This window comes from Salvelinus fontinalis, chromosome 15 (assembly GCF_029448725.1).
Source record: "Salvelinus fontinalis isolate EN_2023a chromosome 15, ASM2944872v1, whole genome shotgun sequence".
Lineage (NCBI taxonomy): Eukaryota > Metazoa > Chordata > Actinopteri > Salmoniformes > Salmonidae > Salvelinus > Salvelinus fontinalis.
The window spans coordinates 7,227,339-7,244,276 of NC_074679.1; the positions used below are offsets into that span (position 1 = coordinate 7,227,339).

Here is a 16,938-nt window from a genome sequence, read left to right on the forward strand (position 1 = left end):
AAAAGGGTATAATTTTTGTGAATGATATCATAAATAGGACTGGTGGAGTAATGTCACACATGCAGCTAACACAGACATATGGAAATGTCTGCTCTACCCAAAATTACAACCAATTAATTGCGGCATTACCACAAAAATGGAAGAGGCAGGTGGAAGGGGATAAAAGTAAGGAACTTGTATGTCGGCCTTATATTAAAGAACATAAATGGTTAAAGAAAAGTGTGATAAATAAAAACATATACCAATTTCATTTAAGGACCAAAAAACTGACAGCTGTGCCATATAAATTGCAAAATAGTTGGAAAGAGATTTTCGATGTACCCATTCCATGGCACATGGTTTATGAATTGATACGCAAAACAACGCCGGATTCAAAACTTCGAATTTTTCAATTTAAATTATTGTACAAAATTCTTGCAACTAATAGAATTTTATATATATGGGGGATACAATCTTCCCAGCTCTGTAGATTCTGCTGTGAGGAGGCAGAGTCATTAGACCATTTATTTTGGTATTGTCCGCATGTAGCTCGTTTTTGGTCACAGGTCCAGGAATGGTTGAAGAATTGCAACATTTGCGTAGAACTAACGCTACAGATAGCAATACTGGGGGATTTGAAAAGCCATAGTCAATCAATCAATAATATAATTATTATTTTAGCAAAAATGTTTATTTTTAATTTACAATCCGTGGAAGCTATGAGAATAGGAAGATTCAAATCTTTTGTGAAGCATCACAGCACAGTTGAAAAATATATGGCAAATAAAAATCCGAAATGGATGATGTTAGAAGATAGATGGGAAAGGTTGAGTGGAGCTGAAGGGTGGGACTAATAACAAGATAAACAATGTAGGGCATACGGGATCTGTGAAATGTGTATAGGTGCGAAGCTATTGTGAAATAGCACAGTTACAAGTGGAAATCAAACTGGATGGACAACAGAAATAGAGGAAGGACTAAGAACAAACAAGAGAGAACTATTATAAAGTAGACTGTGTCTGTAAAATGTGTATAAGATGTATAAATTGAAGGTAAAAACAGAAATGTTTATCAGTTTACTCCAATTGGGGGATCGGTGGTAGGGTTTGCGGGGAATAATAATAAAGGTATACTCTTTAAAAAAAGTATGTATGTCTATGTAGGTATGTGTATGTATATATGTGTATATGTATGCATACGTGAATGGATATGTATATTTACCCCAAAAAATATGGGGGATTGGAAATGATGCAGACAATTACATTGGAAGTCTAGGTAGTCCCTGCCTGTTTAGTTTTTTTACTGTTTGCTCCAAGTCTTTTTACTGTTTGACCCTGTCTCCACTTATCCCTATTGACCCTTATCCCTATAGACTCTTACCCCTATAGACTCTTACCCCTATAGACTCGTATCCCTATAGACTCTTATCCATATAGACCCTTATCCCTATAGACTCTTATCCCTATAGACTCTTACCCCATATAGACTCTTACCCCTATAGACTCTTACCCCTATAGACTCTTACCCCTATAGACTCTTATCCCTATAGACCCTTATCCCTATAGACCCTTATCCCTATAGACCCTTATCCCTATAGACCCTTACCCCTATAGACTCTTACCCCTATAGACTCTTATCCCTATAGACCCTTATCCCTATAGACCCTTATCCCTATAGACTCTTATCCCTATAGACTCTTATCCCTATAGACTCTTATCCCTATAGACTCTTATCCCTATAGACCCTTATCCCTATAGATTCTTATCCCTATAGACCCTTATCCCTATAGACTCTTATCCCTATAGACCCTTATCCCTATAGACCCTTACCCCTATAGACTATTACCCCTATAGACTCTTACCCCATAGACTATTACCCCTACAGACTCTTACCACTATAGTCTCTTCATGTAGATCTGAGAGGATTGGATCAGTATAATATATACATGATCTTCCTGTTGGCTCCCTGGACTGAATACAATGTCCTGGATTATATCTAATACAAGACACACACACCTTGGCTCGTCCCTTATGGAACCTACACCTCAGAACACACACTCAGAACAAACACATGCCGAGTACACACACAGACAGGCATGCATAATTACACAGAACACGCACGCACGCACGCACGCACGCACACACACACACACACACACACACACACACACACACACACGCGAACACACACACACAAACAATACACAGCTACAACCCCACACAAACATACACAACCCCTGTAGAACCACATACAAAGACAGACACTGCAATGACTCAAAGCTCTGTCTGACTGAGGGACCTGAAGGAGGATGAGGTCAAGTTTGGCTTAGAGGCCCCTACCTTCTCAATGGGGAAAGTACAGTAGAGAAATACAACTACATTCTCAATGGGGAGACTACAGTAGAGAAATACCACTACATTCTCAATGGGGAGACTACAGTAGAGAAATACCACTACATTCTCAATGGGAGTGTACAGTAGAGAATTACCTCTACATTCTCAATGGGGAGACTACAGTAGAGAAATACCACTACATTCTCAATGGGGAGAGTACAGTAGAGAAATACCACTACATTCTCAATGGGGAGACTACAGTAGAGAAATACCACTACATTCTCAATGGGGAGACTACAGTAGAGAAATACCACTACATTCTCAATGGGAGTGTACAGTAGAGAATTACCTCTACATTCTCAATGGGGAGACTACAGTAGAGAAATACCACTACATTCTCAATGGGAGTGTACAGTAGAGAAATACCACTACATTCTCAATGGGGAGAGTACAGTAGAGAAATACCATTACATTCTCAATGGGGAGACTACAGTAGAGAAATACCACTACATTCTCAATGGGAGTGTACAGTAGAGAATTACCTCTACATTCTCAATGGGGAGACTACAGTAGAGAAATACCACTACATTCTCAATGGGGAAAGTACAGTAGAGAAGTACCACTACATTCTCAATGGGAGTGTACAGTAGAGAATTACCTCTACATTCTCAATGGGGAGACTACAGTAGAGAAATACTACTACATTCTCAATGGGGAAAGTACAGTAGAGAAGTACCACTACATTCTCAATGGGAGTGTACAGTAGAGAATTACCTCTACATTCTCAATGGGGAGACTACAGTAGAGAAATACCACTACATTCTCAATGGGGAGAGTACAGTAGAGAAATACAACTACATTCTCAATGGGGAGACTACAGTAGAGAAATACCACTACATTCTCAATGGGGAGACTACAGTAGAGAAATACCACTACATTCTCAATGGGAGTGTACAGTAGAGAATTACCTCTACATTCTCAATGGGGAGACTACAGTAGAGAAATACCACTACATTCTCAATGGGGAGAGTAAAGTAGAGAAATACCACTACATTCTCAATGGGGAGACTACAGTAGAGAAATACCACTACATTCTCAATGGGGAGACTACAGTAGAGAAATACCACTACATTCTCAATGGGGAGACTACAGTAGAGAAATACCACTACATTCTCAATGGGGAGACTACAGTAGAGAAATACCACTACATTCTCAATGGGGAGAGTACAGTAGAGAAATAGAGAAAGGATAAAAGTCTGCACACAAAAATGCTCCTCCCGAGTGCTTTGATTCAACCTGCACCACAAGTGCCTTCAGAAAGTGTTCAAACCCTTGACTTTTCCCACATTTTGTTGTGTTACAGCGTGAATTCAAAACAAATTCACCCATCTACACACAATACCCCACAATGACACAGTGAAAACATTTTGTAAGAAATTTTAGCAAATGTATTGAAAATTAAATACAGAACTATCTAATTTACATAAGTATTCACAGCCCTGAGTCAATACTTTTGTAGAAGCACCTTTGGCAGCAATTACAGTCTATAACAACCTTGCACACCTGGATTGCTCAATATTTGCATATTATTCTTTTCAAAATTCTTCAATCTCTGTCAAATTGATTGTTGGTCATTGCTAGACAATTATTTTCAGGTCTTGCCGTAGATGTTCAAGTAGATTTAAGTCAAAACTGTAACTCGGCCAGTCAGGAACATTCACTGTCTTCTTGGTAAGCAACTCCAGCATAGATTTGGCATTGTGTTTTAGGTTATTGTCCTGCTGAAAGGTGAATTCACCTCCCAGTGTCTGATGGAAAGCAGACTGAACCAAGTTTTCTTTTAGAATGTTGCCTGTGCTTAGCTCCATTCCATTTGTTTTTTATCCTGAAAAATTCCCCAGTCCTTAACGATTACAAGCATAGCCATAACATGATGCAACCACCACTATGCTTGAAAATATGGAGAATGGTACTCAGTAACGTGTTGTATTGGATTTGCCCCAAACATACACTACATGACCAAAAGTATGTGGACACCTGCTCCTCGAACATCTCATTCCAAAATGATGGGCTTTAATATGGAGTTGGTCCCCCTTTTCCTGCTATAACAGCCTACACTCTTCTGGGAAGGCTTTCCACTAGATGTTGGAACATTGCTGAGGGGACTTGCTTCCATTCAGCCACAAGAGCATTAGTGAGGTCGGGCACTGATGTTGGGCAATTAGGCCTGGCTCGCAGTCGGCGTTCCAATCATCCCAAAGGTGTTCGATGGGGTAGAGGTTAGGGCTCTGTGCAGGCCAGTCAAGTTCTTCCACACCGAGCTTGACAAACCATTTCTGTATGGACCTTGCTTTGTGCACGGGGCATTGTCATGCTGAAACAGGAAAGGGACTTCCCCAAAGTGTTACTGAGCTCTTCAGTGAGGCCATTCTACTGCCAATGTTTGTCTATGGAGATTGCATGTCCGTGTGCTCGATTTATACACCTGTCATTAAGGGTGTGGCTGAAATAGCTGAGTCCACTCATTTGAAGGTGTGTCCACATACTTGTGCATATATAGTGTAACACTGTATTCAGGACAAAAGGTGAATTGCTTTGCCACATTTTTTTGCAGTTTCACTTTAGTGCCAATCCCTGAGTGGTTTCCTTCCTCTCCGGCAACTGAGTTAGTAAGGATGCCTGTATCTTTGTAGTGACTTGGTTTATTGATACACAATCCAAAGTGTAATTAATAACTTCACCATGCTGAAAGGGATATTCAGTGTCTGCTTTTTTTTTTTTTTTTTTTACCCATCTACCAATAGCTGCCCTTCTTTCCAAGGTATTTCAAAACAGGATGCATGTTTTGGAATATTTTATTCTGTACAGGCGTCCTTCTTTTCAATCTGTCAATTAGGTTAGTATTGTGGAGTAACTACTATGTTGTTGATCCATCCTCAGTTTCCTCCTATCAGATTTATTAACCTCTGTAAAAACAGTTTTAAAGTCACCATTGGCCTCATGGTGAAATCCCTGAGTGGTTTCCTTCCTCTCCGGCAACTGAGTTAGTAAGGATGCCTGTATCTTTGTAGTGACTTGGTTTATTGATACACAATCCAAAGTGTAATTAATAACTTCACCATGCTGAAAGGGATATTCAGTGTCTGCTTTTTTTTTTTTTTTTTACCCATCTACCAATAGCTGCCCTTCTTTCCAAGGTATTGGAAAACATCCCTGGTCTTTGTGGTTGAATCTGTGTTTGAAATTCATTGCTCGACTGAGGGACCTTACAGATAACTGAATGTGTGGGGTACAGAGATGAGGTAGTCTTTCATGTTAAACACTTATTTCACACAGAGTGAGTCGATGACTTAAGACTTAAGAAATTACTTAAGAAAATGTGTACTCCTAAACTTATTTAGGCTTGCCATAACAAAGGGGTTGAATATTAATGGGACATATTTTCATTTTTAATTAATTTGTAAAAATTGCAAAAAAACATAATTCCACTTTGACATTATGGGTTATTGTGTGAAGGCCAGTGGCAAAACATCTACATGTCATCCATTTTAAATTCAGGCTGTAACACAACACAATGTGGAAAAAGTCAAGGGGGGAAATCAATTCAGAAGGCATTGTAGTGATCACATTCTGGAAATTAGATCACTAGAAGCGGTTGATCACAATAATTACAGTAAGCGCATTCACTATAGCAGAATGCAATGTATTTGTTGTTGGGGCCAGTGTTGTTGGGGCCAGTGTTGTTGGGGCCAGTGTTGTTGCGGCCAGTGTTGTTGGGGCCAGTGTTGTTGGGGCCAGTGTTGTTGGGGCCAGTGTTGTTGGGGCCAGTGTTGTTGGGGCCAGTGTTGTTGGGGATAGTGTTGTTGGGGCCAGTGTTGTTGGGGCCAGTGTTGTTGGGGATAGTGTTGTTGGGGCCAGTGTTGTTGGGGCCAGTGTTGTTGGGGCCAGTGTTGTTGGGGATAGTGTTGTTGGGGCCAGTGTTGTTGGGGCCAGTGTTGTTGCGGCCAGTGTTGTTGGGGCCAGTGTTGTTGGGGCCAGTGTTGTTGCGGCCAGTTTCACACCCTTGGAGAGTAGAGTGCATGCCCTAGGATTCAGTACACTGCTCTGAGTTTAGCCTCTGTAATACCTGGGGTCATGCTCATTATGCACCAAATTAAAGAAAACAGACTAACTGGAAGAAAACAGACTAAAAAGGCAGGTCTAACCTGGACTGTAATGACTCCCATATCTCCCAACAGGCCCCAGTACCGGCCCAAACCTTCCCCCAGGAAGAGCTCACTCACCTGGGCAAAGTAGAGCTTGAGCTGCTTGCCGTTGAACTCGGTCTCGTGGAGCTCGATGCGAGCGCGGGCGGCCGCCTCCGGAGTGCTGAAACTGATGCGGACTCGCCTGAAGCTCTTAAACATCTGGAAGGACGTCTGCTCGTCGTAGATCCTGAACAGGGCCTCGAACCTCTCCTGGGAGAGAAGGAAAGAAAGAGAGGATGGCCATTTTAGCCTACAGATGACCCAGCACCTGTCCTGAAATGTCTCCGTTAAAGGAAAAATCCATTAAAAAACAGCATTCTGTTGTATGTTACAAGATGTTGATTATGTAGTTCTACTGTTTGCTGTAGTTTTAGCACTACTAACTTCCTGTTTACATAGCTATTAAATAAAATAACAATTCATGTTTCTAGCTCTATCACAGGTTTGTGCTTGGAAATGCCTAACTATGACATTGCATTGATGTTCCTTGTTTGATATGTTGGTATTTACTTATGATACCAACATGTTTTGCATGTTAGTAATCCATTTTTCACGAAACACGACTTTCAAGAAGCTACGTGTAGCATGCCACATCATGTTGGGCATTGTTTGTTAGGTAACAAAGCCCAAGGGCACTGCTACGTGGCTTGCCCACATTTCCGTTTCTCACAAAAGGGACAATAATGTATCTATTTTATTCATTCGTCAAAGGGAGCAGAAATACAGTGGAAGAGATGGGAGTAGCGGAAAGGGTAGGTGAATCATTCAGCCATTTGAAACAGGATATGATCCTGTCATTTGAGCAATAGGGGACATAAGGGTGTCCCATGTCATAGATCCTCTTGTTGTCACCCCCGTCCTCTGTTGTGGTGGCACTCTAGGGGCATATGCTACAGTTAGTGGATTTTCAAGGAGCAATCAAGGAGACTATTCTTTCTGTCTCATCAAACCTGTTGCGGAGGGTGGGAAGACAAGTAGCCATGAAACTAGGCAACGTTTAAACTGTGATAGAATTCGGCTGAACAGAAAGGCTCTAAATCACATACATACTGTAGTTTTTACTAAAAGGACACAGTTGAATGAATGAAGCATATACTACGACACAAAATAAGAATTAGTCCTCAAAATGAAACTAACTAAAATAATATTGGCATGTGTACTGTAGGCGTATGTGTCAGACTTTACTATTGGTACAAGACCATATCATGTAATTCACCTCTTGTTCCAATAGTATCGTCCAACACATAGAGCTTTAGGGTCTATATACAGTGTATTCGGGAAGTATTCAGACCCCTTGACTTTATTTTTTGTTACATCACAGCCTTATTCTAAAATGGATTAAGTAAAAAAAATCCTCAGCAATCTACACACAATACCCCACAGTACCCCAGACTCGGGCTCCTGAGTGGAGCAGCGGTCTAAGGCACTGCATCTCACTGCTAGAGGCGTCATTACAGACTCTGGTTTGATTCCAGGCTGTATCACAACTGGCCGTGATTGGGAGTCCCATAGGGCGTCACACAATTGGCCCAGCGTCGTCCGGGTTAGAGTTTGGCCGGGGTAGGCCATCATTGTAAATAAGAATTTGTTTTTAACTGACTTGCTTATTTAAATAAAGGTTAAACAAACAAAAAAACAATGACAAACAAAAACAGGTTTTTAGACATTTTTGTAAATTTATAAAAAACGTAAAACAGAAATACCTTATTTACATAAGTATTCAGACCCTTTGCTGTGAGACTCGAAATTGAGCTCAAGTGCATCCTGTTTCCATTGATCATCCTTGAGATGTTTCTGCAACTTGATTGGAGTCCACCTGTGGCAAATTCAATGGATTGGACATGATTTGGAAAAACACACCTGTCTATATAAGGTCCCACAGTTGATGGTGCATGTCAGAGCAAAAACCATTCCATGAGGTCAAAGGAATTATCCGTAGAGCTCCGAGACAGGATTGTGTCGAGGCACAGATCTGGGGAAGGGTACCAAGACATTTCTGCAGCATTGAAGGTCCCCAAGAACATTCTTAAATGGAGAAGGTTTGGACCCACCAAGATTCTTCCTAGAGATGGCCGTCTGGCCAAACTGAGCAATTAGGGGAGAAGCACCTTGGTCAGGGAGGCCAAGCATCACGTCTGGAGGAAACCTGACCCCATCCCTACGGTGAAGAATGGTGGTGGCAGCATCATGCTGTGGGGATGTCTTTCAGTGGCAGGGTCTGGGAGACTAGTCAGGATCGAGGCAAAGGTGAACGGAGCAAAGTACAGAGAGATCCTTGATGAAAACCTGCTCCAAAGCGCTAAGGAACTCCGACTGGGACGAAGGTTCACCTTCAAACAAGACAACGACCCAAAGCACACAGCCAAGACAATGCAGGAGTGGCTTCGGGACAAGTCTCCTTGTCTCATGTCCTTGAATGGCCCAGCCAGAGCCCGGACTTGAACCCGATTGAACATCTCTGGAGAGACCTGAAAATAGCTGTGCAGCAACGTTCCCCATCCAACCTGACAGAGCTTGAGAGGATCTGCAGAGAAAAATGGGAGAAACTCCCTAAATACACTTGTGACAAGCTTGTAGCGTCATACCCAAGAAGACTCAAGGCTGTAATCGCTGCCAAAGGTGCCTCAACAAAGTACTGAGTAAAAGGTCTGAATACTTTTGTACATGTGAAATTTCAGTGTTTTATTTTTAATAAATGAGTAAAAATGTCTAAAAATCTGTTTTTGCTTTGTCATTATGGGGTATTGTGTGTAGGATGATGAGAAAACAACAATTTAATCCACTTTAGAATAAGACCGTAACATTTTGAAATACATTGATTGTTTTGTGTTTTTCAGTATGATCCAAAGGTTGCCTCCCACGCAGAATAGCAGAATATTATCAGATGCGCAGGAAATTGCCATTGTTGACATGGTAATTGGCAACAATGCAATAAAAATGCGGGAAAACCGGGACAGAGTGCTGGCAGACAATGTCACTGTTGGGAATGTGAATACAGTCAGCACAACGACAGTTGCCAGAGTCGTAGAGAAACATAAAATAAGGATGAAGCAGATGTACACTGTACCCTTTGATAGAAACGGTGAACGTGTGAAAGAACTCAGGTATCAATATGTTCAGGTAAGACGTCTGTTCAATAACCAAACAGGGTACATACACAGCTGTACATAATGTAAAGAACTGGGAAACTGTGGATTTACTTTATTTTAGAGAGTAAAGGAGATTCAACCTGGCAAAAAAAACGCTGCAGGGGAAGAAATGTGATTGGACAGAGAGCAACTGTGGATGTCCCAGGCCAGAGAGGAGCTGACATCACAATGTGTGCAGCACTGTCCAATGATGGTTCGCTGTTACACAAACCACTCATTGGCCCCTACAATACAGAGAGGCTCATTTCTTTTCTGGATGACCTGCATAATCAACTTGTGCCAGCGGAGGAGAGAGGGGCAAGAAACTCCCCTACCTTCGTTGTGTGGGATAATGTGGCATTTCACCACTCTGCTGCAGACTGGTTTGCTGCAGACTGGTTTGCTGCACATCCCAGGATGTCAGTACTATTCCTGCCTCCATTCTCCCCCTTCGTAAACCCCATAGAGGAGTTTTTCTCTGCGTGGAGGTGGAAGGTTTATGACCACCATCCACATGACCAGATGTCCTTACTGGATGCCATGAATGCAGGGTGTGGAGACTCTTCTCCTGAAGACTGCCAGGGTGTGGAGACACTTCTCCTGAAGACTGCCAGGGTGTGGAGACACTTCTCCTGAAGACTGCCAGGGTGTGGAGACACTTCTCCTGAAGTCTGCCAGGGTGTGGAGACACTTCTCCTGAAGACTGCCAGGGTGTGGAGACACTTCTCCTGAAGACTGAAGACTTGATTATTTTATTTTATTATTATTGCAGCCCTGCAATTTCAAATAAATAGTTTTTTGTTTCAACTTTTTATTTTTCACATGTAAATTACTATCTCCCCCAGTTCAAAGGGGGGGACACTCTAGACCCAAACTGTTATAGACCTACTGTATGTGTAAATGATAGATGCCCAAATACATGACATGTTAATGTTTTTAAATGTATGTAAATTGTGAAGTCCTTTGTCTGTAATGTCTTTTTCATTATGTGTCGGACACCAGTAAGACTAGCTGTCACCATTGGCGTCGGCTAATGTGGATCTTAATAAATCATATAAATGACAGGAAGTGTAGTTAATTGAGGTTTTATTCATGGTTACCACGTTGTTGCCATGTTGTTGCCAGGTAAAAGTATCATCTGAAGTAAAAATGTCAGATCTTTCTTTGGATAAGGCACCAGTACCTTTAAAAAACATACAGTTGAAGTCGGAAGTTTACATACACTTAGGTTGGAGTCATTAAAACTCGTTTTTCAACCACTCCACAAATGTCTTGTTAACAAACTATAGTTTTGGCAACAAGTCAGTTAGGACATCTACTTTGTGCATGACACAAATAATTTTTCCAACTGTTTACAGACAGATTATTTCACTTCTAATTCACTGCATCACAATTCCAGTGGGTCAGAATTTTACATACACTAAGTTGACTGTGCCTTTAAACAGCTTGGGGAAATCCAGAAAATGATGTCATGGTTTTAGAAGCTTCTGATAGGCTAATTGAGATAATTTGAGTCAATTGGAGGTGTACCTGTGGATGTATTTCAAGGCCTAACTTCAAAAGTGCCTCTTTGCTTGACATCAGAAAATAAAAAGAAATCAGCCAAGACCTCAGAAAAAAAGTGTAGACCTCCACAAGTCTGGTTCATCCTTGGGAGCAATTTCCAAACGCCTGAAGATACCACATTCATCTGTACAAACAATCGTACGCAAGTATAAACACCATGGGACCACGCAGCCGTCATACCGCTCAGGAAGGAGACGTGTTCTGTCTCCTAGAGATGATCGTACTTTGGTGCGAAAAGTGCAAATCAATCCCAGAACAACAGCAAAGGACCTTGTGAAGATGCTGGAGGAAACGGGTACAAAAGTATCTATATCCACAGTAAAACAAGTCCTATATCGACATAACCTGTAAGGCCGCTCAGCAAGGAAGAAGCCACTGCTCCAAAACCGCCATAAAAAAAGCCAGACTATGGTTTGCAACTGCACATGGGGTACAAAAGTATCTACATCCCCAGTAAAACAAGTCCTATATCAACATAACCTGAAAGGCCGCTCAGCAAGGAAGAAGCCACTGCTCCAAAACCTTTTGGAGAAATGTCCTCTGGTCTGATGAAACAAAAATAGAACTGTTTGGCCATAATAACCATCGTTATGTTTGGAGGAAAAAGTGGGAGGCTTGCAAGCTGAAGAACACCATCCCAACCGTGAAGCACGGGGGTGGCAGCATCATGTTGTGGGGGTGCTTTGCTGCAGGAGGGACTAGTGCACTTCACAAAATAGACGGCATCATGAGGCAGGAAAATTATGTGGATATATTGAAGCAACATCTCAAGACATCAGTCAGGAAGTTAAAGCTTGGTTGCAAATGGGTCTTCCAAATGGACAATGACCCCAAGCATACTTCTAAAGTTGTGGCAAAATGGCTTAAGGACAACAAAGTCAAGGTATTGGAGTGGCCATCACAAAGCCATGACCTCAATCCCGTAGAACATTTGTGGGCAGAACTGAAAAAGCATGTGCGAGCAAGGAGGCCTACAAACCTCACTCAGTTACACCAGCTCTGTCAGGAGGAATGGGCCAAAATTCACCCAACTTATTGTGGGAAGGTTGTGGAAGGCTACCTGAAACATTTGACCCAAGTTAAACAATTTAAAGGCAATGCTACCAAAAACGATTTGAGTGTATGTAAACTTCTGACCCACTGGGAATGTAATGAAAGAAATTAAAGCTGAAATAAATAATTCTCTCTACTATTATTCTGACATTTCACATTCTTAAAATAAAGTGGTGATCCTAACTGACATAAGACAGGGAATTTTTATTAGGATTCAATGTCAGGAATTGTGAAAATCTGAGTTTAAATGTATTTGGCTAAAGTGTATGTAAACTTCCGACTTCAGCTGTAGTATGCCAATATATCCAGCCCCATTTTAATTTTATTCTCAAGGACTCATTTGATATTTATCTGCTAACAAGGGACATTGTATGTTCAATTGAGTTATTTGATGTCTAGTTGGAGTTCTACCATCCCTAGCTATGATTATTTCACAACTAAGGTAACACCAGGTGGCACGCCAGGTAGAGAGCTTCATTGCATTTTCTGCCAAGGCTTAAGATGAGATTGACCTAACGTCACAGCACCTTGCGAGGGACGGTAGATAGCATTATATGGCCGTCAGGGCTACATCAACCATAGGAAGTTTGGAGAGGATGATGATGATGAAGATGAAGATGTGAAATACCTAAATTACAGATTGGTAATAGGATTAACGCTCCCCACGCTATACCCTGATTTCTATCTCTGTGGAACGGAGCGAGTCCCCAGGGGCATTACATCTCATCCGTCGATACCGTTCCCACTCCCATATTGACCCCACAACAATAACAAAACCACTGTCAGGCAGCCTCAGTTGCAGTTTGTAGACTCACAGTCATATTGTCATGAGTTGGTTAGCTGTTTTGCCAGGTTTTTTGTTGTTGCAGTGAATACTAAGGCTTATTGCGGCTAGGGTATCGAAGGTGTGTTTTAGTTTTATCTGCATTAGCATAAGCCTCTGAGGGAGGTAAATGTGAGTTGTTTTGCAAGTTTCTAGCGCTGAAGGCTAGGCTAAGGTTTAAGTGCAGTGTGTTTTTTGTTATAGTCTTTAGCATTAGCACGTGAGGAATAGCTACCCACTCTGAGGTAAATGCTCATCATAGCGTCTGGTGGAGTTGTACAGACTAGTCTGTGGTCAGTAGTTCCCACCGTTGCCAACCTCAGGCCTCGCTCAGTCTGTCTGTGGTGAAGGTGACGGTCACTCTACCAACGGGCAGAATCAGACAGTAAACTAGATGTTAGCCTGGGCGCTAACACTCACCTCTGTGCTCCACAATCCTACCAGTTAGTATGGGGGTGATAGCATTGTGCTATCTTGTTTCCACACCAAACAAACACTCCTGTTGTTCATTATGAGATGCATCCGTTTCTTTTACAGCCGTGATATTCTAATCTAGACTCATTCAAAGCTACCCTTTCCTACCAAGTACCAACCTTTCCTACAACTGAACACACGTTTGATTCTAGGCTAATCTGAGAATAGGGACAAAGCACAAAGGCAAACAGTAGATGGCTGATATTGTCAATGTAAATATCGTAAAATGTTGCAGTTTGTTCACTATTGCATGGTGGGTGAGGTTAGTGATATATCCTATTAACTAAACCCCTGTTAACTAAAGTCATGTTAACTAAGGCCCTGTTAACTAAAGTCATGTTAACTAAAGCCCTGCATTGATGGGTTTGTCCTTAACTAAAGCTCTGTTAACTAAAGCCCTGCATTGATGGGTTTGTCCTTAACTAAAGCCCTGTAAACTAAAGCCCTGTTAACTAAAGCCCGACATTGATGGGTTTGTCCTTAACTAAAGCTCTGTTAACTAAAGCCCTGTTAACTAAAGCCCTGTTAACTAAAGCCCTGCATTGATGGGTTTGTCCTTAACTAAAGCCCTGTTAACTAAAGCCCTGTTAACTAAAGCCCTGCATTGATGGGTTTATCCTTAACTAAAGCCCTGTTAACTAAAGCCCTGTTAACTAAAGCCCTGCATTGATGGGTTTGTCCTTAACTAAAGCCCTGTTAACTAAAGCCATGTTAACTAAAGCCCTGTTAACTAAAGCCCTGCATTGATGGGTTTGTCCTTAACTAAAGCTCTGTTAACTAAAGCCCTGTTAACTAAAGCCCTGCATTGATGGGTTTGTCGTTAACTAAAGCTCTGTAAACTAAAGCCCTGTTAACTAAAGCCCTGCATGGATGGTTTGTCCTCAACTAAAGCCCTGTTAACTAAAGCTCTGTAAACTAAAGCCCTGTTTATTAAAGCCCTGCATGGATGGTTTTGTCCTAAACAAACCCCTGTTAACTAAAGCTCTGTAAACTAAAGCCCTGTTTATTAAAGCCCTGCATTGATGGGTTTGTCCTCAACTAAAGCCCTGTTAACTATATTTTTACATTGACATTTTAGTCATTTAGCAGATGCTCTTATCCAGAGTGACATAGTTTTTTTCCCCTGTACCCCATGGGAATCGAACCCACTACCCTGGCTTTGCAAGTGCAAAGCCACTACCCTGGCTTTGCAACTACCCTGGCTTTGCAAGGTGCGCGACGGGTTTTGTACCCATTTGTTTGTGGTTCTGGTTACCGGTGGTTTTATGAATAAAACTGCTCCGTTGATTACCAAGTTTTGCTCTCCTGCGCCTGACTTCCCTGCCGCCAGTTACGCACTCCCTTACACAATGGGTGTTATTCCCAAAGGCGGGAAGGCCTTTGTCCTTAACTTAAGCCCTGCGTCAATGGGTTTGGCCTTAACTTAAGCCCTGTTAACTAAAGCCCTGTTAACTAAAGCCCTGCCTCGATGGGTTTGTCCTCAACTAAAGCCCTGTTAACTAAAGCTCTGCCTCTGTCACGCCCTGGCCTTAGTATTCTTTGTTTTCTTTATTATTTTAGTTAGGTCAGGGTGTGACATGGGGAATGTTTGTGTTTTGTCGTTTTGGGTGGTTATATGGTAAAGGGGGTGTTGGGTGTAGTGTATGAGTTTGTGTTGAGTGAATGTTTCTAGGTATGTCTATGGTTGAGTTAATGTTTCTAGGTATGTCTATGGTTGAGTGAATGTGTCTAGGTATGTCTATGGTTGCCTGAGTGGTTCTCAATCAGAGACAGATGTCTTTCATTTGTCTCTGATTGGGAGCCATATTTAAGGCAGCCATGGGCATCATGCATTTGTGGGAAATTGTCTATGTCTAAGTGTTTAGTGTCTGCACTTATGTTGAATAGCTTCACGGTCGTCTGTTTTTGTTGTTTTGTTGTATAGTGTTCGTGTCGTTTTCGTCTTCTTTCTTTAATAAAGAAGATGTACTTTCCACGCGCTGCATGTTGGTCCTCACTCTCTTCGCAAGACGATCGTGACAGCCTCGATGGGTTTGTCCTCAACTAAAGCCCTGTTAACTAAAGCTCTGCCTCGATGGGTTTATCCTCAACTAAAGCCGTGTTAACTAAAGCTCTGCCTCGATGGGTTTGTCCTCAACTAAAGCCCTGTTAACTAAAGCTCTGCCTCAATGGGTTTGTCCTCAACTAAAGCCCTGTTAACTAAAGCCCTGTTAACTAAAGCTCTGTTAACTAAAGCCCTGTTAACTAAAGCCCTGTTAACTAAAGCTCTGTTAACTAAAGCCCTGTTAACTAAAGCCCTGTTAACTAAAGCCCTGTTAACTAAAGCTCTGTTAACTAAAGCTCTGTTAACTAAAGCCCTGTTAACTAAAGCCCTGTTAACTAAAGCCCTGTTAACTAAAGCCCTGTTAACTAAAGCTCTGTTAACTAAAGCCCTGTTAACTAAAGCCCTGTTAACTAAAGAACTGTTTTTTTTTTATTTATTTTTTTTATCCCCTTTTCTCCCCAATTTTCGTGGTATCCAATCGCTAGTAATTACTATCTTGTCTCATCGCTACAACTCCCGTACGGGCTCGGGAGAGACGTAGGTCGAAAGCCATGCGTCCTCCGAGGCACAACCCAACCAAGCCGCACTGCTTCTTTAACACAGCGCGCCTCCAACCCGGAAGCCAGCCGCACCAATGTGTCGGAGGAAACACCGTGCACCTGGCCCCCTTGGTTAGCGCGCACTGCGCCCAGCCCGCCACAGGAGTCGCTGGAGCGCGATGAGACAAGGAAATCCCTACCGGCCAAACCCTCCCTAACCCGGACGACGCTAGCCCAATTGTGCGTCGCCCCACGGACCTCCCGGTCGCGGCCGGCTGCGACAGAGCCTGGGGGCGAACCCAGAGACTCAGGTGGCGCAGTTAGCACTGCGATGCAGTGCCCTAGACCACTGCGCCACCCGGGAGGCCTCAACTAAAGCCCTGTTAACTAAAGCCCTGTTACCTAAAGCCCTGTTACCTAAAGCTCTGCCTCGATGGGTTTGTCCTCAACTAAAGCCCTGTTAACTAAAGCTCTGCCTCGATGGGTTTGTCCTCAACTAAAGCCCTGTCAACTAAAGCCCTGTTAACTAAAGCTCTGCCTCGATGGGTTTGTCCTCAACTAAAGCCCTGTTAACTAAAGCCCTGTTAACTAAAGCTCTGCCTCGATGGGTTTGTCCTCAACTAAAGCCCTGTTAACTAAAGCCCTGTTAACTAAAGCTCTGCCTCGATGGGTTTGTCCTCAACTAAAGCCCTGTTAACTAAAGCCCTGTTAACTAAAGCCCTGTTAACTAAAGCCCTGTTAACTAAAGCCCT

At 42.3% G+C, this 16,938-nt stretch overlaps 1 protein-coding gene across 2 annotated transcripts in view; it reads right to left on the reverse strand.

Annotated features, from left to right (window-relative positions):
• The window catches only part of LOC129811351 (calcipressin-3-like), a 78,747-nt gene that overhangs the window by 10,563 nt on the left and 51,246 nt on the right, over positions 1-16,938 (reverse strand). For both annotated transcript variants that reach the window (XM_055862584.1, XM_055862585.1), the window contains one exon: positions 6,596-6,769. In XM_055862584.1, the coding sequence (XP_055718559.1) occupies positions 6,596-6,769 (174 nt within the window). The remainder of the gene's footprint in view (positions 1-6,595; positions 6,770-16,938) is intronic.